Source organism: Cebidichthys violaceus, unplaced genomic scaffold (assembly GCF_023349555.1).
Source record: "Cebidichthys violaceus isolate CVI_PGR_0920_01 unplaced genomic scaffold, fCebVio1.0.p SCAF_8, whole genome shotgun sequence".
In the NCBI taxonomy this organism is placed as follows: Eukaryota; Metazoa; Chordata; class Actinopteri; order Perciformes; family Stichaeidae; genus Cebidichthys; species Cebidichthys violaceus.
The window spans coordinates 15,042,657-15,068,807 of NW_027176964.1; the positions used below are offsets into that span (position 1 = coordinate 15,042,657).

The 26,151-nt window shown below is 41.8% G+C and overlaps 2 protein-coding genes across 6 annotated transcripts; one reads left to right on the forward strand and one right to left on the reverse strand.

The window, feature by feature from the left end:
• Positions 1 to 761: 761 nt before the first annotated feature.
• LOC137892412 (angiopoietin-related protein 3-like) lies at positions 762 to 6,299 on the reverse strand. Its single transcript, XM_068737502.1, is given in 8 exon segments — positions 762 to 1,626; positions 1,740 to 2,012; positions 2,188 to 2,283; positions 2,722 to 2,835; positions 3,180 to 3,294; positions 4,591 to 4,701; positions 5,100 to 5,606; positions 5,608 to 6,299. Coding segments are annotated over 8 exon segments (1,578 nt in total). The 5' UTR covers positions 5,749 to 6,299; the 3' UTR covers positions 762 to 1,405.
• LOC137892411 (KN motif and ankyrin repeat domain-containing protein 4-like) lies at positions 5,419 to 25,547 on the forward strand. 5 transcript variants are annotated; one of them, XM_068737498.1, is made up of 12 exons: positions 5,419 to 5,688; positions 11,203 to 11,329; positions 11,478 to 12,252; positions 16,976 to 17,051; positions 17,129 to 18,601; positions 19,886 to 19,961; positions 20,587 to 20,886; positions 21,043 to 21,127; positions 22,133 to 22,352; positions 22,441 to 22,583; positions 23,497 to 23,697; positions 24,705 to 25,547. In XM_068737498.1, exons 4-12 carry the CDS (start codon positions 17,036 to 17,038, stop codon positions 24,795 to 24,797), a joined length of 2,607 nt encoding a protein of 868 aa, XP_068593599.1. In that variant the 5' UTR covers positions 5,419 to 5,688; positions 11,203 to 11,329; positions 11,478 to 12,252; positions 16,976 to 17,035; the 3' UTR covers positions 24,798 to 25,547. The 5 variants fall into 5 exon arrangements, with proteins under 5 accessions (XP_068593599.1, XP_068593601.1, XP_068593598.1 ...); XM_068737500.1 differs by lacking the exon at positions 5,419 to 5,688 and having other exon boundaries at positions 8,871 to 11,329; positions 11,478 to 11,592; positions 12,030 to 12,252; XM_068737497.1 differs by lacking the exon at positions 5,419 to 5,688 and having other exon boundaries at positions 8,871 to 11,329.
• Positions 25,548 to 26,151: the final 604 nt, after the last annotated feature.

Genomic DNA, 26,151 nt, shown 5'->3' on the forward strand with positions numbered 1-26,151 from the left:
TGAAAGTACTAAGGTGTTATGGGAGCTATGTGTCCCTCTGTGAACGGCTGCAGCTGTTCTCAGAGTAACAATGAGAGATGACATCTCTCATTGGAGAGGGGATATTTACCCTTTCTCAAAGCTGAGTGTGTGAACGAAGTGTGTGAGAGGAGCAATTAGAGAGTCATTAGAAGCACATACTGAATTTAGAAGTGGTTTTAAGAAAGTATCCGTTTACAAAACAAACAGAATGTGTCAGATCTAATTATACATGCTGCACAATCAAATCAGAGTGAAGGGATCCGCACGAGACAGTACAACACCGCCCTCTAGAGTTTGATAAGGGCGACAACGTAATACAAAAACGTTCCCAAACCTCCCAGTGCAATAGTCCGATAGTTTTAGTACAATAGCACAAACATGCATCAGTCATCCATTTGTAGACTTTGGCATCAAAATAAAAAGAAATCAAATGATCTGGGACAAATCTCTGTTGACATAAAAAGACCACTCTGTGCTAGTCAGAACCACCAATCAATCTACAGCCCATAATAACAAACAGAACATTATAGACGTTTGTCTTGGTCCGTTTCAGGATTGATCAGGAAAGACATGTCATTATATTGTATATATTATTATATATATTTTAATTAATTTGACAGAAAATGTTATTAGTAATTATTTTAATAATCAAAATGGTCTGATTGCTGGTTTTCTAAGTCTTCTATATCTTCTGATTTTGGGGGGTTTTGGACTGTGGGTCTGAAGCAATTAATTCACTATTTTCACATTTGTTATCCATTTATTAAGAAAACAACCATGAGATGCAATCCTTGGTACATTTAAATGATTTTCATATGACAGAGGAGGTAAATCTGGACAGTATTTCACAAGATAACCACTTCAGAGAAGTCCATTGTGTAGCCTCGTATCCTGTTAATTCTCTCCCGACTCCTCAGATGTATCTTGTGACCCCCTTCAAGGGCCTCCGCCATGTTGGAAACCACTGCTGTATATTGAGAGTCAATGTGACCCAATATAAAAACTGCTCCCATATGGCCGTATGTTTTAATTTCTCCTCCATAAACTTTGACCTCTGAGATACAGTGAGCGAAGATGTATTGTATGCCAACTGCTAACTGTATTTCAGTATTTTTCAGATTTCACAATGCAAGTGTTCAATTACATTAGAGGCAATCGTGGTTCAGGCAATGCACTCTTTTGGCTTTCTCACAGCACTTAGAATTGTAAAGCTTGTTTAACGTCCTCTGTGACTTAATCTACTGGAACTTGACACTCGGAAGAAACATCTTCGTCTCCGCCCAAGCCGTCTCAAACCATGGCTGTCCACATGAAGCATTGCCAGGGCTCTCCTGAAGAGGCCGCTGTTGAATGCAGTATTTTCACTGAGAACGCTGCTGCTGGATCACAGAAAGACACCTGTTTCAAAGGAGCCTGACGTGAAGGAGGGGGTATTGGGGGAAGACACGGGGTGTACAGAGATCTGGGTAAACTTAAGGGAGTAAGACGCTTTTTGGACCGGCTTCCACTGAATCCCTCTCCTGCGATCTGAGCGCCCCTTAGGTCTCATGTGGAAATATCTCCCATTCAGGTTGGTGTCTCCGCAGGCGTTAAACCACCATCCACCTGGAAGATGATACAAATTACACGTTGTGCGGTTGATACTGGATAACAGGTATTCATTAATCCCCCCGTCACACGAGGAGAAACATGTTCTCCTACACGTGTAATTGCTGTACCTGTGTAGTTGTGGGCACAGTTGGACTCCTGGTGGTTGTCATTGTCCCTGTCCTTGGTGGAGAACATCATGCCTGTGTGGTTGCTCATGGGGTCCGGGAAATCTCCAGACAGATGCGTGAGGTGAATGGTGTAGTTGCTCTCAGGACCATTCAGGTTAAATCTGTATTCAATGAAGCGCCTGTTCTGTTTCCAGTCTTCCAGCTGGATGTGAAGGACAGAGTTGCCCTGAGTAGCTAGAGAGTGGATGTTTCTGAGACCGAGCCAAAAGTCCCCTGTGAGAGAGACATCAAGTGAGCCGTCGGAGCTGACGTGATTTATCAAGCACCTTTGAGAAGTGATGCTGTTATTACATTTTTTATAATAATGATATACGCTAAGTAATTTAGAATTTGGCCGTTGACAATAGACTTTGAAGTAAAGTCTCAGGAAGAGAATAATGTCTCTCACCTTGAAAATCTCCAAACCCATTTTCATACTTCTCCCAGATTTGATCAAAATTGACTGAACCATCCGTCCTTCGCTGGATGACTGTTGCTCCATGATCTAAATGGGAAAAAAAAGAAAAAGGAATCAAAAAAATTAACGATTTCATTTCAAGTCTTAAACCTCACAATTTACATCAAATAGTTTGATATGTTGATATGTTCAACATTTGTTAAGCATAGCTATTTAATGTATTTATATTATGTAATTACTTCTTCTGTATTAGTTTTCATTGTTAGTGGAGAAGTCCACCATCCCTGCCCTGTATTCAAATTGCCTTTAAATGTATTTGGAATTCACAGCAAACAATTCATGCATGCGTTACTGTTTGTCATTTTGTTCTACTGCTGCTTTACATTAAGGATTGAAACCTTCAGTAAGATTTAAGATAGACAGTCATTAATAAGAATAATAACAATTTCGATTGGATCTTTAATGACAAAAAAAACAACCTGTAGTCGTGTGCTGTGATAAAGTGAAATGTTTGTGTGACAGTACCTTTGCTCATGTCACAAAAAGCCATGAAGGGCTCCGTTCCGACAGGTCTGACGGCATAGACACCGCTGACTTGCTCCCCTCTGTTGAACAGGTCACTGCAGTCTGATGGTAGATCTGTTTAAAAAATGGACGCAGACATGATGTCAAACTTGAGACTGGATCGGGAGCGGAGAAATGGGAGCGCACTTGTGACCCCGCAGTCAACAGTTCCTATCAGCAGCATTGGTAGGAAAAATGTGCGCAGGATAATGTATTGCTCAGTAAATGCTGAATGTGCAGACAGGTAAGAAACTGTATGAAAGTGATGCAGAAAAAAATTGCTGTAAATTGTCTGGACTCATTCGTAAAATGATGAGCACTGACACAGTATAATATTGAATATAAACCTTTGCGCTTGCTGATATAATGTACACAAATTAAAAAATATCACTCTCAACATGCTTGGTTATCAATCTTACTCGTCATGCTGCCGGTGCCGGTGGATGTCAGATAAGGGGTGAGCGTCGGCGCTTCACTGTTGAAGATATCAGGCATCCTCTCAATGGTCTCTTGTGTCAATGTGTTGACTGTAAGCTAGGAAAAATAGTTAGGGAAAGACATTTAGCTGACATAATCCTCAGACTGACCACCAGGAAATACTGCGGAATAAAGAGCAATTCCAAACTTGGGTTGTCAACCTGCAAAAGTTGAACAAGTTTTTGACATATTTCACTGTAACAATATTAATTTTGTGCTTAAAGACCAATGAAAATGCAAATGTATTATAACACTGAGGCACTGGCTGAGATTTAAAAAAAAAAAAATATGGACAGCTCCGTCATTATGTCTGCACCCTCTTCCAAAGATTTGAAGTCTAAATTACATAGAACAGTACCATGACTCCAGTTTCATTCTACTTGCACATTCAGTGCAATACACTTATGATGACAGCTGGCAAAGTAATCTTAGTAATGCATACTTTTGTACAGCAACAAACTGAAAAAGCTCTGTGAGTGGAAATGCCCATGCACTGAATAAGGGACTGTGTGAAAATGTCTGGGTGGGAAGAGGGTCTGAAATTTATGTCATTAATATTTTCTAAAATTAATATTTCCTTAAATTATAAAAAAAAATGCAACACCCCCTGCACCCAACGTCTTAAAATATTATATTTCATATAAAAACAAAATGGTGAATATTCCACCAACTCTATTTTATGAGTAAAAAATGAACAGCGGTTACAGCCACTGACTGAGTGAACCCAGCTAACCCCAACATCAACTACTGACGCTTGGTCAGTGCCCCTCAGTGTCTGATACAGACGCACCACACTTACAACTGACTCTAATACAAACCCATCCTGGCCACTATTAGGAGCTCAGAGCATCTGACGTGCGTGGGTCAAACAAACACAGGACTTTTGTCCAGGACACCAGTTTGTGTCCTGTGCGTAACCAAAAGTAAACATTGAAAATGTAGTCACGAGAGTCTTTCGTAACATCACCCACGCTCTTTTCTTAAACCTCATTAAACGGTTACGTTAATCAAAAAGAAGTATATTTTTGACACTGTGCATGTAACAATTGGAAACATGCCTGATACGTCCAAAACTGACACTGGAGGGGTATGAAGAGGGTCACAGTTTGAAGCTAAGGGCCACTGACCAAGCGTCAGTATTCCATGAGTTTGGAAAGAGAATGTGTTGATAGGAGCAGGCACCAGATCTGTGGCTGCTAATGAATTTGAGCGAAATTTGAGTGAAAACGTCTGAAAAGTCCCCTGCACTCCCAACAATTCGCTGCTACTAACCCTAAGCAAAAAGAAAAGGTATATAATCCACCCTCTTCTTTGACCCCCCCTCTTCCAGTAAAACGTTTTTCTAACATTTACCTTTTCCTCCAGAATCCTGATCTTAACCCTCTGGTGGTTGAGCTGGTCACTCTGCTCTCTCACAGCCTTCAGCAGCTCTGTAATGCTCCGCTCCTGGCTGTGGATCACTTCCTGACCAGGGACCATGAAAGAATCATGGAAACTGTTAAGGAATGCTGTTATTTAATTCTTAATATCACGGACAATACTTGGAGTCTGTGTTTTAGAAGACATACAGTAACAAAGCATAGTTTAAGGACAAAAATGACATACTTTACATTATTAAGAGTTGCCATTGAGTATTCAAAAAGCATGTTAAAAGCTTGTCTCCCATCTATTTCCAGTAGACATGTAGGAGATTTGCGTTGGCTTCAAAAAAGTTATAATTCCTACTTGTGCAGGAAAGAATAGGCTGCCCAAAGAAAGTTGCCATCTCACCCAGAAGGAGTTTTTAGTGTTGTATCTTAGTTATCTTTCAGAGGCATTTCCACCTCAGCAACAAAATCCCCTTTTTACAACAGGTGACTCACCCTGAGGCCACTGATCTCTGCAACTTGTTCGCTTGTCACCAGGCCATGTGACATGCTGCTCAGCTTCTCCTCCAGCCCTTCCACCTTGTTTTGCAACCGACTCTTCTCCTGCAGGATGCTGTCCACTTTGGAGTTGATCTTCACAGACAGGCCTTTGATCTCTTCGTTGTTGGCCTTCAGTACCACGGTGGTCTTCTTTAGCTCCTCTTCTTCCTCTTTAATTTCACTGGCAAGCACTGAGAGCTGGTAAAACGAGCGGTCAAAGATGTTCAGCTTCTGGAGGATGTCGCTTATCTGTCCCTTTGTCTTCTGCACAAACTCCCGCAGGCTCTGACCCAGCTGGAGGAGGCCGTTTGCCAGGAGACGCACATCATCGAGAGCAGCAAAGCGGGAACGGGTTTCAACCGGGGCCTCGGGCTGGAGGGTAGGCTGCTCCTCTATGCCACACAGGGCAGGGACACAGGCAGCAGCCACAATCAACAATATGGGGATTAGTGCGATTCTCATGATGATGATCGTGCTGCTTCTCCAGATGTGTGTCGTCGATGTTATGGGAACAACTGGCAGCCCTCTCCCTCCAGTGTGACCGGTGAGGATCCTGGTCTTTATATACACTGTCTTGAATCAGGTCAATTATTAACCTGTGCATCTGATCAACATCAGCATGTATGATGTAGTTTCCTCTTGCTGAGTGGACTGTTGAAAGTTCAACTCAATTCAAATTTCAGTGATTAGTTGTCAGATCATCATCTGTTGGAATGTTTAGTCAATAATCAAATGAAAAAGTAAATTCAGGTTGAATTCACTTTATTTTTCATCTGCTTGCCACTGCATTCATTTGCACTCTAACACTTAACTCTTTTCCCTTTCAGTCAGGACAGAGTGACATTCAGTAGTGGTTTTATTAACTGACCTTGTGTTACTTGTTACTGAGGTCACGGCTGGTCTGTTATTTTTGCGCGGCTGGTTTATTTTTACACAGGAAGATGACCCGGTTACCTGTAGATTGGATTGAGAAATAGGACTTACAAGTTCATGGTTTATTTATCCGGCAGTGGGTAAGTGCAGTGCAGGTGCTGTGCAAGTATGCACGTAATGGCACTAAGGAACAAACAGCTGTTGCTCATAATGAAATCAAGCACCATGAAGTGTTTGCAATTAAATCTAAGACAAAAATGCTTCCTGATTCAACATGTTGCATCTTATTGTGATAATAATAGCTTTACCTCCCTTCGGTGAAGCCTGCATAAAGGTTGCAAACATTAATTTTCACTCTACTCACAGACAAACACAGTCACAACGCAAGAAAACAAGTGTTGGAATTTTGCAAAAAAGTGGGAGTATAAAGTGAGACATAACCACCAATCTACACAGAGGGATGACCCGTGTTCTCCTCCTGTTAATTGTTAACTCCCAATATGAGAGCAGGATTGCATCAGCCCCACAGTGTGTACACAGTGAACACAGTAAACACAGTCCACAACCCCTGACTTCAGCACGGGGGCCCTGCTCTCTTGATGGTAAGATGTATGGGTGCACAGTGGCCCACATTTATAAAAACTTCTAACGCAAAAAGCCGCAGAGCAGCTTCAAAGAGTAAGTGACGCACGGTGAAGGGGCCGCGTGGAGTGCAAAGGGGTGTCTGTGATGAACAAAGGAAGGAGAGTGGGCCATTCATCGCCCATCAGGACTGACTAATCATTCACACCCAAACACACAGCGATGGCACTTGGTGAGCAATTTCGGGGACGACCCGATCCACCTTCTGAGCCGCAGTCATTGCCCCATATGTCAATTATCTAATTTAACACCTTAACTTAACTTATGTATATATTTTTTTTCGTTGTACTGTTTCAGAGCTGCTTGTTTAACTTTTTACTTTTTGGGGTCCCACAATTCTCTTAATTAAGAACAAGAACAGACAGAGTCGTCAAGTTGCCATGTGAATTTCAGTACTATTTCAGGACGGGTGATGGAAGAAGCTCCAAATGTATGCATAAAATATATTTTCCCCATTTTTCCTTTTTCTAAAAAACAGTGTCATGGTACTCAAGCTCAGTCAGGGTCTTCAGACTTGTCTCAACACAACGTTGTGAAGGAGTCAACCACATTTTTACTCGGTCTTTTCTCGGACAAAGCAGACTCAGGATTGTATTTTCAAGACGGGACAAGACCACAATTGCGGGGATATCACGAAATGACTTGTGCATTGTGTGATTTACTGTGTAAGGATGTAAGACTTCCTGCTATAAATACAACCAATAACTTCTAAATAGAATTCTTTGTTACTACAAACGGCTATCAAGCATCTCTGCACCCTTCACACATACCCCAGAAATGCCAGACAGGAGAAGGAGCTGTTTGAGGCTGTCTGGAAACAGAGGTCAGCTAAATCGTTGGTATTAAAATTTGGCTACCTAAAAACACACAGCAGTACTGGGACTCGCACTGGTCTGGTCTTGGTCTTGGTTCGGTCTCGGGCTGCAACGGTTCGGTCTGGTCTTGGTCTTGGTTCGGTCTCGGGCTGCAACGGTTTGGTCTTGTCTCGGTCTCGCTACACTCGGTTTGGTGGTCTAGACTACAACACAAATGATACTAGAAATCAATATATCAGTCTTACACACACACACACACACACACACACACACACACACACACACACACACACACTGTGACACTGTATGCAAGTCCAAACCCCATGGTTGTAAAACTCTGCATGGTGATCTGATGCAGCTATAGAATCTTCAAAGCTCTCTTCCTCATCCTCAGGGGCTAAATGAAAGCACCTTAGGGGCTGTTTTTCTGCCAACAGCCATCAGCTTGTACAACGCTCGCTGACTGCCGGAGGGTGCTCAAGCGAGTCTCCTGCAACATTCAAAAAGCAAACTGCAAATTGCTTTGTGCACATTGTACTCTTTGGACTGATATGTAAGTAATTTGCTTTCTAATATGGGAAAAAAAAAATCTCTATGCAATTTTCTTCCGCCTTCCATTATAATGACATAATGACGAGAGACGATGATAGAAGACATGGTAATGCACATGCTGCTTTTCTATGTCTGTCTCTAATCATTGGACTTAAAATGATTTAGTTCAATGACATCGTCTGCAGTTTTTTTTCCTCAACCTAAACAGTCATTTGCGGCAACACGACCAGCTCTTACAGTAACTGATTTTTGTGTTAAGTCCACATTTTCTCGGTTTGTAGTCAAAGTTTAGTTCCAAAAGGAGATACGTGTTATTTTCAATTATGTATGCCAATACTGCATATCATTAAATACTAATGTAATCCTAGGATGAATGTATATTCTATATACTTATAGAATATCAACCTTTAAAAATTCACTTGCATTTTGAGCAATGAACTACAAATAACATACATTTGAACTCACAAAAACATATAATATGTAAGCCAGTGAGTAAGTTAGTTAGTCGATAATGTTTTTTTAAAAATTGATAGTGACTTAACACATGCCTCACACAGACGTTGACTTTACTGAAAGATTTGACTGAGAAAAGGAACTACTTTTTGTCTTTAATTTGGCCGTTTTACTACTACTTAGCTGAGAACAATCTTTTTCATGATTGTTATTATTAGCTGAAAACCATTTCAACAAATTATTTGTAAGACACACATCAGCTGGTGCTGAACATTTGTTAAACATGTTAAACCTCAGCCTTAATGTAAACTTTAACCTGAGAGACCTATAGCCTGCAGCTGACATCTACGTTCCAATGAATTCCAGCTGCTTTACTTACTGTAAGACTTTTGTATCCTCAGTTGTCAAGGGTCTGTGGCCCTGTGGTCACAAGGACGTTCTTGATTCATAGTTCACTGTTACATGACTACTGTTTCAATTGGCCAATGCAGCTACAGCACAACCAGTAACTCCCCTGACCACAAGCCACAGTTACATAACCATCAATAGGGGGAGATGTTGGCTGATAGAGCTTTAGGTGGACTGAACTACTTTAAACTTTTCCATCTGTTTTGTGTTTTGTTATATCAGCTGTCCTGTAAAGGCCCAACTCCTCAAAGAAACTGTTGAGCAACAATAACAAACGCACAGCACATACAGTACATGGATGCTGGCTGATTAGAATTACGAACAAGATTAGAAAAGGTTCAGGATCATTTCGTCAACATAAAACTTCAGTGAACACATTAAAGCATCCAAAAACGTCTCATGATTTTTACAAAAAAAGAGGACCTGCCTATTGGCAGCATCATCTGAACTCCAGCTATACTTTTTTTACCAGGAGGCAGCTTTCACAAGTAATAACACTCAAATGGGAAGAAAATGAATACCCATGCATTTCACTTTGTGGGCCCTAAATGTCTATTTGTATAAGTTAATAATTAATGACTCGATTTTCAACTAATATTTTAAGCATTTTTTTTTTTTACCCCATATTTCCCTTCAAATATGATGCAATTCTAAATCTTTCTCTGAAACCGACTTTGAGCAGACCCAAGATTTTTGCCTTCAGGCCAAGTTCTCTGCAGTATGTGGTCAGTCCGTCAGCAATCCTTTGGTCCAATAAAGACCGTTTTTCCCTCTCCCTCCCTCGAGTCAAACCACAAGCCCTCTCGGAGTCAGTTGTCTGCTTGGGTAATGGAAAAGGAGTATTTCTTGCTAATTCCTGCTAATTCCTTTTCCATCCATGGCGGGGCACTGGGGTGGTGGTTGCAGCTCCTCGAGCGGCTCTCCTTCCTCATCATGTCCGTTACATTGCTCAGTTTATTTTAAAAGTTCAATGCTGCCAGTTTGAGACTGTGTTAAACAGTTTTCACTGTAAGGCCCATACTGTAGTCTATACTTGATGATAAATATATGTCTCTTGGCCTGAAGAGACAAACCGAGCCTATTGCACCCCAACACAAACAAATAGACACAAAAAATAGATTAGACAGAGAAAAGACAGAGGTATTAACTGTATAGAATAAACAGAATCAGAAAGAGTCTACAGCCATAGAGGCTCTGTGGGGCTGTACCTTGAACTAAATGCTTATTAGCATGATAGCATGCTCACAGTGTCAATCCCATCCTGTTAATGCTTAGCAGGTGTAATAATTATTGAGAAGTTAAGGGATCTACAAATAACAAAAAAATCATAATTCATCCTCAAGGAGACATGAATGATTGTAACAAATGTCATGGCAATCCATCCACTAGTTGGTGAGACCTCAAAAAACCTCAGATATGAACCTCATGGTGGCAAATCTGTTCAACAGATTGTGTCAATCCCGGGTGGCAACCTCCGATTCTAAAAACTGAAGAGCCTTAATAAACTTGCATCCTCTCTAATGGTCCGCAGGGGGCGACTCCTCTGGTTGCAGAAAGAAGTCTGGTTGTATAGAAGTCTATGAGAAAATGACTCTACTTCTCTCCTGATTTATCACCTCAGTAAACATTGTAAAAAGTTTATGGTCTCAATCGCTGGTTTCAAGTTTTCTTCAATGCAGCATGATGTTCATTTAGTCAATTATGGTCCCATTTAAAGTAAAATAGATACTAAAGCAGGGTATGATTTTGGGCAATTCTAACTTGTGATTGACAGGTCCCTACTACAGCATTGTCCTGCCGTAGTTGTTGAGATATTCAAGTCTGGATCAAAGTGAACAGGCCGACACTGTCAGCCCTAAAACTGTGCTGCTAGCATGACTACAAAAGCAATTTCCTCTTTTTCACAACGACTTTGGTGATAAAAGACAGGCAACCAGACCAGACAGTTGTTTCTCATTCGCCACTGTTTTCAAAAGGAGCAGAGGAAAGGCTTTCCTGGCATGATGGTAGTGCCCCAAAGGAAGATGGTGGGTGCGGGTTGAAAGAGGATCCATGAAGAATGAGAGGTATGCGCTAAAAGAATTAACCCCCATGGATGGCACCGAGCCCTCTGCTCTCCCCCTGTTTACTTGAATATTGAGGACAGAGACCACATAGCACTGGGTAGGGTTTCACATTCTGAACGAGGGTGGTCTATGAGGCACAGCGTGGTCACTGATGTTATCTGAGAGGATTATGGACGGTACACAGTAAGGTGACTCTGGTACTTTCTGTTACTTCGCCAGATGCTCCATATTTTGACATGTTGTCACCAGGGTCCCAGGAGAGCTGCTGTCTATCACCGGCCGGCTACTCCTCTGAACTCCTATTGGCTGCTCTCTGAAGGAATGGGTGTGGTTCTGTGTGCCCAGCTTCCCACTCGTCAGTGCCGTTGGACAGGAGGTACCGCTCAAAAGCCCCTCCTTGCCTCCAGTGCTTTCTTTTACACACAAGCAAACCCAGCTTCTGTTATGGCAGGGGCCGCACATTGGCATTTCCCAAACAGCCGCTGCATGCCACTCTTCCTGACAGCACCCCTTCGCCTTTTCAGGAGACAGACAGACAGGCTGAACTGAGCTGAGAGCAGACTGTAGAGGACTGTCTGGAAAACACGCCCTCACATCACCAAGGCAAAGTGGAGAAAACTGCTGAACACATGTCATCAGGTAAGCTCTGGTTTAATGTTAATCTCATATCTCTGAGACAGTGGAGGACTGTTGGGTTGGATTGTTAGTCAGAATCCGAGATGCTAAATATTGACCTTGAAAGTCTTTAGATCGGGGACAGGCTGATCTAAATTCAGGGTCAGAAAAGCTTTTGACTATAAAGTGATTGAACAAATTGTGTGGATTAGAGCTCTGAGCCTGTGCTGAATACTAATCAGACTTTCATGAGAATAACTTTGCCTTTTGAAGATTAAATGTTGAATTATATTTACATTTGATTTACTTTTACTGTACAGAAATACACTTCAACAAACACAAACACATACCCACGTAAACACACACACACACACACACACACACACACACACACAAGGCAGCACACTTTCTATTTTAACCTTGCCATGTTAACATACCATAGTTTTCTTCCATGCGTGAAGTCCCTGGCAGCTGTTTCATCCTATGAGCTTTGGCTCCACATACCACGCAAAGCTTGGATGCCACAATGCAACTCCGACCCTGTTGCTGTTGGACAACAACCAGGACTCCAGTGGTCCAAAATCCCAAGACTAAAACTGAAAAACTGAAAAAAAAAAAAAAAAAAAAAGTCATATAACTCAAGGGATTTCAAGGGAGTCTTTATGGAGACAGTGAGTGAAAAATGTGAGTTTGACAGAAAAAAAGAAGAGACAGTTAAAACAGGAGGGAAAATGGAGCTTGAGTCTAAACTGTTGGCTTTGGTTCCTAAATCAACTCCAAACAGAAGACAAGGCTTATATGAACTGAAGAAAACCGCAGTCTGTACAGCCAAAAAGTAGAGGAATGATTTTTCTGGGAAAAGAACATAGACAGGAAAACATGATTTACATACTGTACAGACAGATGGACAGAGACGGGCAAAGAGCATGGGGATATCTCTGAAACATCCCTGTAAGGTCTAAGGTTCAAGATTACATTAATTGTCTCACATTTTAGACACATGATACACATTATAAGACACATTATAGTGGTGTTAAACAGTGGTTCAAACGCAGAGAACGAATGGGTGGGTGGATCGATTATCTGATCAGACAGCTCTGCAAGTTCACCCCCATGTGAACCCATGGAAACAAAAACATGAAAAAGAATGAATGTATGTTATTCAATAAATTGTAAAAAGACTGTGAGGTTGCACTTTTAGAAGACTGATTTGAACATGATGTTAACATCAGGATTACAATGACAATGCAAGTTTATGTTCACAGTCTTATTTTAGTGTGTTAGCGTGTATGCTAATTAGCACCAAACACAAAGTACAGCTGAGGCTGATGGAAATGTCATTGGTTTTGCAAGTTTTTAGTCAAAAACCATAAAGTTGGACATATTGACTTTTTGAGTTAATGATGCAAAGTCAAAGGATCACCAAAGTTATTACAATCTATCTTGAGGGGGACATGTCAACCTCATGGTGGTACTGAATGAAAAGTCAGGGGTTCACCAAAGTCTTTAGGATTCATCCTCTGGGGACCATGAATGTCTGCACGCAATTTAATCACAATCCCTTCAACAGTTGTTGAAATATTTCAGTCTGCACCAAAGTGGCGGAACAACCAACCGACATTGCCAGAGAGCCAGAAATGGCTAAAAATAAGCAGTGCAACATGCTGGTACAATCAGTGACTGTACTAGTCTTCTTCTGACTCAAATTTGAAGTCCAACATGATCCCCTCGTCCTCATCTGAAGTCCTCTTGCTGTGTCATAAGTTCATATTTAATTTGTGGCTTTGGTAAAGAATGCTGTGCATAGACATATTATGATTACACGGTCTGTGCTGATGCAGGACGTTTAAAAGGTCTGTGTGAGAAGTGATACATTTACCCAGAGGACGAGAGCTGCTGTTGTGGGAACAGAAAGATGAAAAAAATAAAATAAATAAATAAAAGGGACGCTTAAAAAAACTGACATTTAATGAACTGAGAAACAACAAGAGCTTACAAAGGAAACTTTGATTTTGATAACTCAGTCACTCTGATGCTTGACTTTGGATTGAGTGCAATGTGTGCAGAGGCAGCATTGGATGGAGCCTGTTTGGGTAAAGGCAAAGCTTTTTACGTTTAATTTCTCGGGTTTCCTGTGAGGTGGGCCTACTCGCATACACAATTAAAATCCGTGCCACAGAAATGTGGAGAGTTAGGCAATGACTCTACTATGTTTCCTTTGTGGTAACCTGGTCAGAAAGTCTGTCTATATTAAGAAAGAAACTTGTGGGCTTCAGCAGTTTTAATTTTTACTTTGCTTGTCTGACAGCAGGCAATTAAAAACAATAATTACGTTTCCGTTTCTACAACCAGGAGACGGCTAACTTAGCTTAGCATAGAAACTGGAAGCAGTTGGAAACAGCTAGCCTGGCTCTGTCCCAAGGTACAGATGCCTTGCTCACTAATTAGCATTAGCATATTGTATCTAATTAAAAGAATTGAGGGGATTTTACAGCGGTCCTGGAGCTAGACCTATAGCTAGCTGTTGTCCAGTCTTGATGGTAAACTAAGCTAACAATCTCCCGGCATAGCTTAGCATACAGATAAGAGAGTAGCATCAATCTTCTCATTGAACTCTCAGCAAGAAAAACATACTTTTTACAAGATAGACTGTTCATCGTTTACGGCAAGAGCACAAATGTAAAGGATTTTCCTGCAAGTGTTTTTGTTCTTTTGAACTGCAGCCTGTATTCACCACTTGATGACTGAACCAGCAGTGAGACTGATTGAGATGTCAGCAGTAACAGGTGCTCGGCTGTACATTGCAGACTAACAGAGTCGATGGAGAATACAGTCTCTGCTTGTAGTCAACATTAGGGTCTTCTGTACAGCTTAATGCCTCACTAGCTCTAAACGACATGATTGATTTTTTTTTGTCCTCCTAGTTTGTTTGTCTACCTGGAGGACATTGAATGATCCTATATTACTCTGTAAAATGAAGACCCATGTCTGGGTCATGTCTCTTGACATGCATTTTAGTTCAACACACACGTGTATAGGCTAAATTTAGACTTGTCAGACGGAGTGCCGAAAGACCCCACTCAACATCATAAAAGCCCACTGGCGTAACAACAAAGTGTATCAGATTCAAAGTTTGACATGTGTATTAGGTTTCTGTAACGGCAAAAGAACAGAACTTAGAGTGAGAAGTAATTCTACCATGAAAATCTTTTTCAAGTAAAGAACGTTTTTGAAATAGTATTATTACTTTTTACTTACTCACTTACTTTTACTTTTACTTATATACTTTTTTGGTACCAACAGGAATTAAACGTTTTGAAAACTTACCAAAAGGTACCAAAATCTGGCAAATGTTTCAAATGTTATTGTAGCTTTCAGTTCACAATTTTAATTTGTATATTAGTTGTCATAGTTCGATGTTTGAAAACTTTTGCTCAAAGGGAAAATTTCCCACGTTTTTCATGGATGTCTAATCAGTGCTAATGGTAAATGTAGTCCACAAGAGAAATAAATTCCCCAGTGCGTGGTATATTGACGGAGAAAGCTGATCTCTCCTGCTGCGGAGATTTTCCGGCTGTGCCTACATGTAACAGGATTCATTGCGAGCGGCGAGTTTGCTTCCTCACACAGATTATCTTTGTTTCGGATAGATAAACAAAATGAAGGAAACTAAATCTCAATGAAGGAAATATTCTTACACCTAAACAGAAAAACACTACCATACAGCTTCTGAATTTAAGTTTCTCTTTCACACCGTACTAAGACACAGGCTATAACCTCTCCGCTGCAGTCTTGAGCGACCTCGCTCTGGCTGAATATGGCTAAATATCCAAGTCAGCCGGAATCCATATTTCTGGATGCCATTTCGCTGTTCGAAATGTAACAACTTTGCAATACAAGCGAAGAGCGTCATTGTGCCCCGTAGCTACCAAAGCTGAGGTCAAAGCTGAGGTGGCGGTATTTAGTTCTGGAAAAACTGATTTTGCAGCTGCGCCCCAGAGACACAGAGAACAAGAACTATAGGCGTTTTAACACAATGTATCTCTAACTCAGATAGATTGTGATAGGGTTGAAAATTGGCAAATTTTCCCTTTAAATGAAAAAAAGCATTTTGTGGCTTTTTTTCTACGTTATTCTACCTTAATTCTCACATACTTTCTAGGGATTACCTACATTTTCTTTGGAATATTTGCACATCCTAAATTTTAAACTCCAGGGAACTATAAAGGCAACATTTAACAGACATGGTATGCATAGAGTGCATGCAAGAGTTGCATGTATTTGTACATTTGCAAGTGCATGTACGTATGTCATCATAGCTGGTAAAAATGTACGCATTGGTAACTGTTTATTGCAGATTTGTTGCTGTTTATCGCTCATCATCGTAGACTGTGTGAATGACAGAGGTCAAATTTCCCACCAGGGACATTTGGCGGTGTTTGTCTGTTTACTGCATAGCTGACATTGTTTGGGGTTGTGGTCGGGTGGCTGCAGGGCCTAAAGAGGACAGCTAGCTGCCACAGAGGTTGGTGGTCAGGAAGGAGGCGAGGACGGGAAGAGGTGAGGTTGGAAGGGAGAGACACTGAGAGAAGGAGGTAAGGGAAGAAATGACTACCTAGTCTGTTGTCTAGAGAATAAGGGAGAGTCAGCAGAAATAGTATAGAGCCATGTACTGTAAAAAAGGAGAGGAAAAAGAAAGTTACAGTCAGAGACAGTTCAGTAAAAGCAAACCAAGGATCTGACAGAAGACTATAGACCTAGTAGGAGGCACGGAGAGGGTAGGAAGGGAGGAAAGTAGTGAGTCACAACAATGGTTGTCTGTATTTATGTCTGTGGGAGTATATTTTGCTCCGCTGGCCATAGCTGCTGGGCTAAACAGTCCCAAGCTATTTTCAGCTCTCGTCCTGGATGGCAGAGCTGTAATCAAGTGAACATCAGGCGTGCCGCTGTTGAATAATAGCAGGCTGATGCATGGACAAAATGAAGCAGTGAGAGTGTGAGAAAAACAGAAGTCTTGGGTAAAAGAAGAGAATGAAGAGTGAAGAAGAAAAAGAAAGCACTTGAGCGTAGTTGAATGTCTGTGTTTTGTGCTTTGCGCTGCATGTGGGAGAATTGAAAAGATTGTGAATGGAGAATCAAAAAAGTGTTATTGCTGTTCAGAGTGATCCTTCATCTGGTCACTGAATTAAGATGGAGTCTCCCATTAAAAATATCACAGTTAAACCTTGAGTAAAAGTCAGTGCCAAAACTCATCTGTTTTCCCCCTCAGAAATCATGAACATTATTTTATTAGATAACCACACAGTAACCACTTCTGCCACTTGTAAACATGTCCTAACATGTGTTTTCCATGTGTTGCTGGCTCAATTCACACCCATATTTGATTTGATTTTGTTTGTTTTGTCAGATACCAAAGGTCCAACCAGAAAACTAGAAAATTGTTTGGACAACTGAAGACAAAAAAGGGATGGAAGGACATAACGGTAAAAATTTTTCCCAAACATGATAGAATTGTTCTAAATTTGTGACAGATACTAAATTACTGATTTGATGATTACAGGAAATATCAGGCCTCATAAAACAACAGGGAATGGAATCAAAGGGAAGCCCCCGTACTCAGTGGAAACACCTTATGGCTTTCGACTTGACCTGGACTTCCTAAAATACGTAGATGACATAGAGAAAGGCAACACAATCAAAAGAGTGCCCGTTCAGCGCCGAAGCAAAGGCCCCAGAGCCAGCACTCTTCCCAGGCAACTCAATCCTTCTGGGTGTGGCTACCGCCCGAGCCCCTGGGGATCTACTGGAGCTCTTGGCCCCAGGTCCCGACTGTCAGATGCCCATCACTATGGTTACTCTTCCTGGGCAAATGATCACAGGTCGCAACTTTCTCCTACAGGGCTCAAATCCTTGGCAGAGATGGAGGCCAGAATCAAGGAGTTTGATGAGCAACCTCTCGGTGAGCACATCAGGCCTCATCTCCTGCGTGCCTCCAGTATGCCACTCACAGTTTTACTGAGACAGGGATCAGAGTCCACTGACGACCCCAGCAGCCTCAGGAGTTCGAGAGATCACCTTGGAGATAGAAACACCTCCTGTGAAGACGTCTTCTACTCCCCGGACAGCCCTCGGCCACAGGACTGCTCAGGTCTGTTGAGGCGCCTGACGGAGGCCCTGGAACGTGTCGGGGAGCTGGAGATGGAGGTGAGGGTGGTTCCAGAGCTCAGGGCGCATATCTGCATCCTCCAGGAGGAAAGAGAAAGACTCCGTCTGGGTCTGAATCCACATCTCCCACCCTCCTCGATGAATGGAACCAGAGACCCTTACACCTCGTCCCAATACGGCACAGAGGACATCAAAAGGCCTCGGCATGAAAGTCACACCATGTTTCCTAGAAATCACAGCGTCAGTCTAAACGACTCTAATCCCACGCACGAGTGGAGGACTAGTACAGATCTGGATGAGCTGCTGACGGTGACGTCCCTGCAGGCTAAAGTAGCTGTGCTGGAGCAGAAGCTCCATGAGACTGGCCTGGAGCTGCACAGGGCCTTAGGGCTGCTGAGGGAGCAGCAGGAGGAGAGCAGCAGAAAAGATGACAAGATGGAGCACCTTATCAGGAATCCTGCAGTGTGGGTCCGTGCAGAGAGGGTGGTGGTAGATCAGGATGGAGATGACACGGTGGTGAGATCTATTGAACCATATAACAAAGTGTCAAGAAGTCCAGATGCAAGAACTGTTACCTCAAACGGACAAAGGTGTCGACAACAAGAAGCAGTAGTGTCTGTGGACCCTGGAGAGGCTTCAGATGAAACAGCAATGGTCGTCCACCACATAAAGAAGGTCAAGAGGCTCCTGGATCAGCAGTGGGAGTGTTTGTGTGTAGGCCCTGAGTCAGGAAAGGAGGGCAAACCTCTACAGCACCCAGACCCGAGAGTCAACTCCCTGCAGCAGGAGATGATGGGACTCGTTGAGATCCTTACCTCCTACTACACCCAACAAGGGCACAATGATGGAAAGAGGATTCAACATGGAGGTAACGTAGTCCACAGATTGTACATTGTGTCGCTGTAATAATTAAAATATTCTAACCCTCACTCTCTGTCTGCATCTCACAAATTCAACTAAAAGCAAATTACAGACAACTACACATTTTGTTTTCACACATCTGCCGTTTGTTTTAGTTGGGAATCTGGTTGATGAAAGGTTGTATTTCATTGGATCACATCTGTAGTTAGTTCTCACTAAGACTGGTTAGCAGCAACCTACTGTAGCAGGAACGTCCACAGAGGCGGTTTTAAGTACTTTGCCAGGTTTTTATTTTAGTTTTTATTTATATATTTTATTTTTGTAAAAGCGATAGCGTCACGAAACTTTAAAGGTACGTAGTTCAGATCAAAATGAAGGCGGAGTTTAAAGATGACTGTGGGACAAGCAAGGACGCTTGAAGTAGGTGGTTAGAAAGTGGGGAAGCGGCCATTGCATCCCCCACTCTACGTCCCTGGCCCTATTTGGCATTGCTGCTGGTGTGATCCCATCACAAGATGGTCTCTAGTTTGAACTGCTTTTATTTTCAGATTCAGAACTTTCCCTTTTTGAAAGTGTCAGAAATCCCAGCATGGAAAGCTGAAATATCAGCCGTCAACCTCAGAGAGGTGTATGTATACACACACTTTCAAGTGATTCCAATTTTTCGTTAGCATAGACAGAAACTGAGCTTAAGTTGCAAAAACTGCAAACCTCATATGAAATATTTATTACAGGCTTTATTATTTCAAACTTTGAAACCCTTTGAAAGCAAGCCCATAGGGTTGAAGAGGGTTATCCAAATGTCAGTGTAGTGAGATGATGAGCCGGTGGAGCTCTGTGGAGTAGAACGCCTGTGTGAAACAGAGCTGGAATTGTTGTCAATGCAAACAGCAGTAGCAACTTAACAGCTGTAGCAACACAGCAATAAGAGCAAGTTTATGTGTGGACTTTGGCTGTTGTTGAAAAACCAAATGCTCATTATAATTTTAATAAAGAAACTCACACTCACACTACTGAAGTCATGTCAAAATGAAAGTTTTTCTATTACTCTGAAAGTCAATATTGAAAATCTAACTCCATTTATTGTATAAGAGGCTACATCATGAAGTTCCCACAATTTACCCATTAATTTACTGAGAACAATTTTGACTACATATTTGTTCCGAGTAGCTTTTTGTGAAGAAATGGTTGCGTATAAGCCATAAACCATAATAAATATGTACTTTTTAATGTTGTTGTTCAGCTGTGTTGTGATATTTAATCATATCCTCTGTGTTTGTCTTCAACGCAGCCTCTGAATCCATCAGGAGGACAGATGGATGCGCCCAGATGTCAACAAGCCTACATTCTGTGGGTGTTAATGAAGGGTTCGTAAATAACTCCCTCTGACTTCAGCCTTTAGAGTTATGATTGTTGCTTAACCCATAGTTTTGGTTGAAAGACATACTAACTTAAAGGTTATTTAAGCAATAGTTCTGCTGAATGAAAGATGAATGCCACTCCCTCTAAAGTTGTCATTTCTCTCCAATGGGAGTTTATTTATTACTTCAAAGTTTGAACAGAAGAAACGTTAAATGTGACTGTTTCAGTTGCTGTGGCTCAGGGCATTCTTCAAATGAACATTTACTACACTATATGAGATCTGTTTGGTTGTAATCTACAGTGATACTTACACTCTCTAAAATGCATTTTATTTAATCTGTTATTACTTTTTCCTTATTGCATGAATATTGCATCTGAAATCTTATCCAAAAATCGTTGTGTTGTTCCTAAATGAGCCAACTCAAACATTGCAGCGGGGACGGTTGGTTGACTTTAATGTTTATTGCTGATGCTCTAAATGCTGGCTATAATTTAAAAGGAGTAAAAGTTTGAAACAATATGTGAACTTTGTTCTCTTGCAGGTCTGATCGGTGTAGATTCAGTTGCCAGCATGTGGGTGGCAGATAGTTCTAAATTTCTGCTCTGCTCTCCTTTCTTTATGTTTTAAAGACGTAAAAGTGGAAATGTGGTTGGGCAGGACTTAGTGAACGAGAGCGGGCAGAAGGAGAGCAGCATCAGCCCTAGGGAGATGGCTGCTGTCCAGGTGGATGGAGTCCCAGGGAAGAGACGAATGGAGGGAATGACGCAAACGAGCCCAGACGGACAGATGATATCGGCAGGAGCAGGATCAAAGCGGACAGATGGAAGCGTAGTGTCTGTGGCAGCTGAGAAAACGACCGAGACGAAACCACAGCCCCAAGGAGAACAGATGGAGGGGAACTCTGGCTCGGAAACCACCACCGGGGGCAGGTGAGAGGACCGGAACAAACGCCTTATCACTTATTGTTTGGAAAATGTAATGGTGGGTTAGGGGTTAGAATAACTATATAACTAATAGGTTATAAGACAAAATGTCTTTCTATCCTCTGTTTCCTTATGCCCACATACACATGCTCTTTCTTCCAGAGAAACAGTGGGCGCAGATTTTCTGGCTGCCTGTCATTTGCTCAAAGATCACATGGACAACATGGATAACCCCAATGATGACATGGTAAGCAGTCACTCAAACCTAAAAAACTGATTTATTTAATATTGGGAAAAGGCTAAAATGAACTGAACTTCATTTGATCTTAAAGCTATATATATATATAGATATATAAAATAATGGAAATATCTATGTAATGTGAAAGGTGTTGCTCATAGTGACAAACCCACAGATAATTATCACTCAACTCTTCAGTTCCCCTCAGCTCTGCGGAGCATGTTTGCGTCTTTCAGCTATTTTTTTTTGGTTTCATTCACTCTCACGGCTCTCGTCAACTTGTTTTCAGTGAAAAGGCTCTGATAAACCCATATGGCCAAACGCAACCTTCCCAGACCATACGGCAGACAGACAAAGTTAGCAGCTAGCTGGTGGAGCATTTAGCTAGCAGTTAAAGAGACAGATATTTCCTGGTGGAGACAAAAACTGAGTTTTCAAGGAGCAATGTGTAGGACTTAGTGGCATCTAGTGGTGTGGTCCGATCGACCCTCTCTTTCCAAACGTGTTTGGGAATCTAACTTGGCCCTCAGGTAACGTGTATTGCAAAAGGCGCTGTCTAGAACCGGTGATTGGGTTGTCCGTTCTGCGTTACTGTAGAAATATGGTGGTGTACCATAGACTCCATGAAGAGGACACGCTCTGTATGTAGATATAAAAGGCAACAAAACGATTCTTAATTCCACTATACACTCGTGAAAATACGGTTATGATTATTTTATCCAATTTCTGTCAATAAATCCCCCTAAATTTCTTCACACTGACTTCCAATAAATGGGTGGAAAGAAAATCTACTCCAACTCCTAACATTACTGTATCTGTTGGATGCATCACCATTGACAATAGGACATGTTGTTTCATGATATCTTGTTTTTCCATGCACACAAACAACAAAATGGCTTTGAAGTAAATTTAAGATGATTATTTCAACATGTAGCATACAAAATTGGCCAAAATTCTTCAGAAAATTCCATCCCCAAATTTGCATCCTTCCCATATTCCCCTCTCTTTTTCCAGAAAAGGGCCTTGGTTGTGTTGTTTCAGCACTGGTTCAGCGCGGCGGCCGAGGAGGCTTCAGCGGCCAGCAGGGTGGCAGTGTACCTGAGAGAAGTGAAGAAGGCCACGCCTTCACTGTTGGCCTTCTTGATCAACCTGGCTGATGACAACGGCAACACAGCGCTGCATTACAGCGTGTCCCACTGCAACTACAGCATCGTCAGCCAGATACTGGACACGGGTAATAGCAGTGTGTTGCCACAGCTGGTGTACAAAGATGTAGCTGGTTTGTACATATTGGGAAAGTTACTTTTTTCTTTGTTTTACAGGTGTGATTGATGTGAGCCTTCAGAACAATGCCGGCTACACAGCAGTGATGCTGGCCTCACTAACAGCGCCGGATGGTCCAGGTGGCATGGAGGTGGTCCGCAAGCTAATGGAGCAGAGCAACATTAACATTCGTTCCAGCCAGGTGCAAACCAACTTTAAAATTCTGAGAAAATGCTGTAACCCTGATGATGTCATCAAGGTTTTGTCAAATTGGGACAATTCAAATTTTCATCAAAGTCTCTTAAAAGCAAAGACCGTAAATAATAAGTAGACGTTGTCAAGGTGACGTCATCAATTGGTTTGTGGGCTGCCATTTTGAAGGCCAGAGATTGGCATTTTGGCCGTCGCCATCTTGTCTTTTTGCAACCTGAAGTGACACGAGAGGGTGGAGCTAAGTTCAACCAAATGCTGAAAAAGACATTTTTAGGCAACCACAAAGGTTAGAATTAACGATCACAAACTGAAAACACACTGTTAAAGGGTTAAAGTTCCAAGACAGAAACACGGACAACCACCAAACCAGACCACGTCTTGGTAGTGACTTGTCAATCACAAGGTAGCCACGCCCTATCGTCTATTTTACTCTAAATGGGACCATAATTTACTGAATGAACATCATGCTGTGTTGAAGAAGACTTGAAGAGATTGAGACCATAAACTAGAAATAGAACAAGTGAGAAGTACGGCCCTTTTTCTCAGAAGAATCGCTATCTGCTGGCTTTCAGAAAGAATGCAAGTTTAAGGCACTTCCTCATTGGCTTCACTTTTCAGAACCGGGGGGACACAACTGAGATACATTACGGGAAATGTAGGACAACATGGTTTTCTGAAGCTTGACCCACACTAGAGACTAGGATATCTTGGCCTCTGCTGCTTCAACTATTTAAAAAAAATGTGTGCTATGACTTTCCAAACTTGATTAAAGTGCTTCAGCAGGACACTGAACCTCAAAAGGCAACATGTTGCTGAATAGTATCTAACTAACGTGTATAGTAGTACAGATAAATAGCGTTTGAATGTTCTGTCTCTGTCCTGTTGTCTCTCCCTGTCCACAGACGGGACAAACAGCTCTCCACTTGGCGGTGAGACACGGGCGAGTTGTGATGGTTCGCCTGCTACTGAGCTGTGGAGCAGACGCTAACCTCCAGGACAGCCAGGGAACAACGGCCCTGATGTTCGCATCTGAGAGGGGCCACACACACGTCGCAAGGCTGCTGCTGGAGAGGAGCCTTTGTGACCTCACTCTGACTGACAAGGTAATACTGCAAAAAAAACACAAACAGGGTGTCTTATCTGTGGTAGTAGTTGTTTATGGTCATATTACAAAAGAAATCACAGTTAACTGGACACAAAATCCGCAGAAAAAGACAATTTTTAAAGGCAGCACCGCCATTAAATTAAATTTCAGAGAGTTCATGTGATGATTCTAACTCCATTTCTCTTGTGAAATCCCGTTTTATTTGTTAACAAAAAAGCACATCCACTTTTCTATTCATATAAGTGAACACAAGAAGGAGCTTAGACGTAGGGAAGCTTGAATGTGTTGACTCGCGCTGTGCGGACGTGGGTGGACTGACAGTCTGCAGCTGAATAGAGCTTCCCCAGGATTAATCAGGGCTACAGTAAAACAAATCTCCCTGGGTTGAGATGAGCTAATCCGCTAACAGTACCTTATCTGCCAGTCTGGAGCGAGTGTAGGCAGGGAAGAGAGCGGAGGCGAGGATGCAAATGTGTCTCCTACTTTTGACACAGTCTGCATTTTAAGTAGAGTTTACAAGAGAGAAAAAAGACCTCCAACCACAGGCGTCCTGTCTCGACTCTAAGCCATGTTTCACCTTGACACAAACCCAGATTAATTAAACGAATTAACGTCTAATGAAATTACACATTTAACACATTTATCTTAAGGACAGGAAATGCAACCTTGCACTATAGTTTTGTTATTTAATCTGTCTTCTGGGAGCCTAAATTCTGCACCTATTCACATAAAACAATACTAAGAGTCGACAGCCATGCTAGCTGATCTGTGAGCCCCAGTGGTGCTCTGCGCTAATGCTAACATCATCATGATAATGACAATGCAAAAATGCTAAGGTTTAGCAGATACTGTATGTCTACCATGTACAACACTTTAAGCATGTTAGCATTTGCATATAACAAACATGTGTTTTTTGATAAGCCTGTGTACACTGTCTGATTTAATATGGGTTCATAATTTAATATTTGTATCTTTCCTGTTTTTCCCTCTATGTTTGTCTCCCAGCGTGGTCAAACTGCACTCTCTATCGCCATGCAAGGTTCCCACACTGATACTGCCAGCCTCCTGCAGGCCCATGCTAAAGCTCGAGCTTTGTAGTGCTGGAAAACAATCCGCAGACATCTGATTCTCTCACATTTGCTCCTTTCGGTCTGATGCACTTTGAAACCCAGTTAAATCCGGACGCTGTGTGCTTGGGTTGAACTGGCGCTCGCATATTGTTTCTGATTTCTGACAATCTGCACGAGCATTAGCTTGAGCTTTGGATGGGAGGACGTCGCTCTAACAAGACTCATCAACACCATCAATGAGTGAGGTAACGCTTAGCCGTGTCGTGGTCGCTGATGCGGTGTACAATAAATGTGTTGTTTTCTGTTGTCTTTGCTGTTGATGTAAATACATCAGTTATGATTGATCCGTGTCCATCCAAGTAGAAGCTTAACTTTGCAGACTATGCAATTAAAAACATATTTATTATGATATGTGTATTGTATTGGTCACATGGACATGTTGGCAATTATCAAAAGGTCTGTGTTTTATGTTTTTAGAAAATTAAAGATTGCTTTTTCCATTCTTGTTGCACTATTCTTTTCTTTTTTTTTTTATAAAATGAGTGTAAAATATACAAAGAAAAACAAAATACCTGCTGCTTGACAAGCACATAAAAGAAAGTGCCAATAAACCAACCTGTTGATTGTACTCACTAGTAATAGATGTGTAAAATGCCTGTTTTCAATAAAATGTTTAAAAAGGCAGTTGTGCTTGGTTGAGCTGCTACATTGAGAGCAACTGAAGAACCGGAGTCAAAGTCCTTGTATGTATACTGTACGCCTACATGGTCAATAAAGCTGATTGTGATTGAGCTGCTGATTTTTGTCGCTGTAATGACGGACCTGACCAGCAGGTGGCATAGCCCCTTTATGTCACTTTCGCTTCAGCCTGCCAAGTCACACACAGAAAGCAACAGTATACATAAACCTGGAATTCTAAAATGAGCATATCCAGGGGATTATATCGAATCCCTTTCAAGTGTGAGAGACAATTATAAATATGACATCTACAGAATTGTACAAATTCCACTCAGGCGACTGTACGGCTGCTGGAATGGCCCGTCGAAGTGTGAAAGCAGATGTGTTTGAGTGGCCTTTGTTCTTCTAACCCCCTGGGAAACAGTAAGGGACAGAGGTTTAGTTTTGCTGCAAGGACTTGAGATTATGTTCGTGAGATAAGACAAAAGGGATTGAGTTTGGAGACAGGGAGGAGGCTGGATTTCTGTCTGACAGAGCAAAGCCACCTCATCTCCCCAGAGGATTTTTTTTTCCCAGCTTGGCTGACTGACTGTCTGTCCTGGTGCTGTAATGACTCTGAGCAAATATATATCCCCAGAAAGCAAAGATATATTTATATCCTCAGAAAGAGAGAGCGATTTAATCAGCTGCTTGTATGGAAATCA

Excerpts from the sequence above, each read along its gene's own strand:
- LOC137892411 (XM_068737498.1), top strand. Across the intron at positions 22,353-22,440 it reads CAGCCAGATACTGGACACGG|GTGTGATTGATGTGAGCCTT; the intron begins GTAATAGCAGTG and ends TTTGTTTTACAG. Across the intron at positions 22,584-23,496 it reads TTAACATTCGTTCCAGCCAG|ACGGGACAAACAGCTCTCCA; the intron begins GTGCAAACCAAC and ends CCCTGTCCACAG.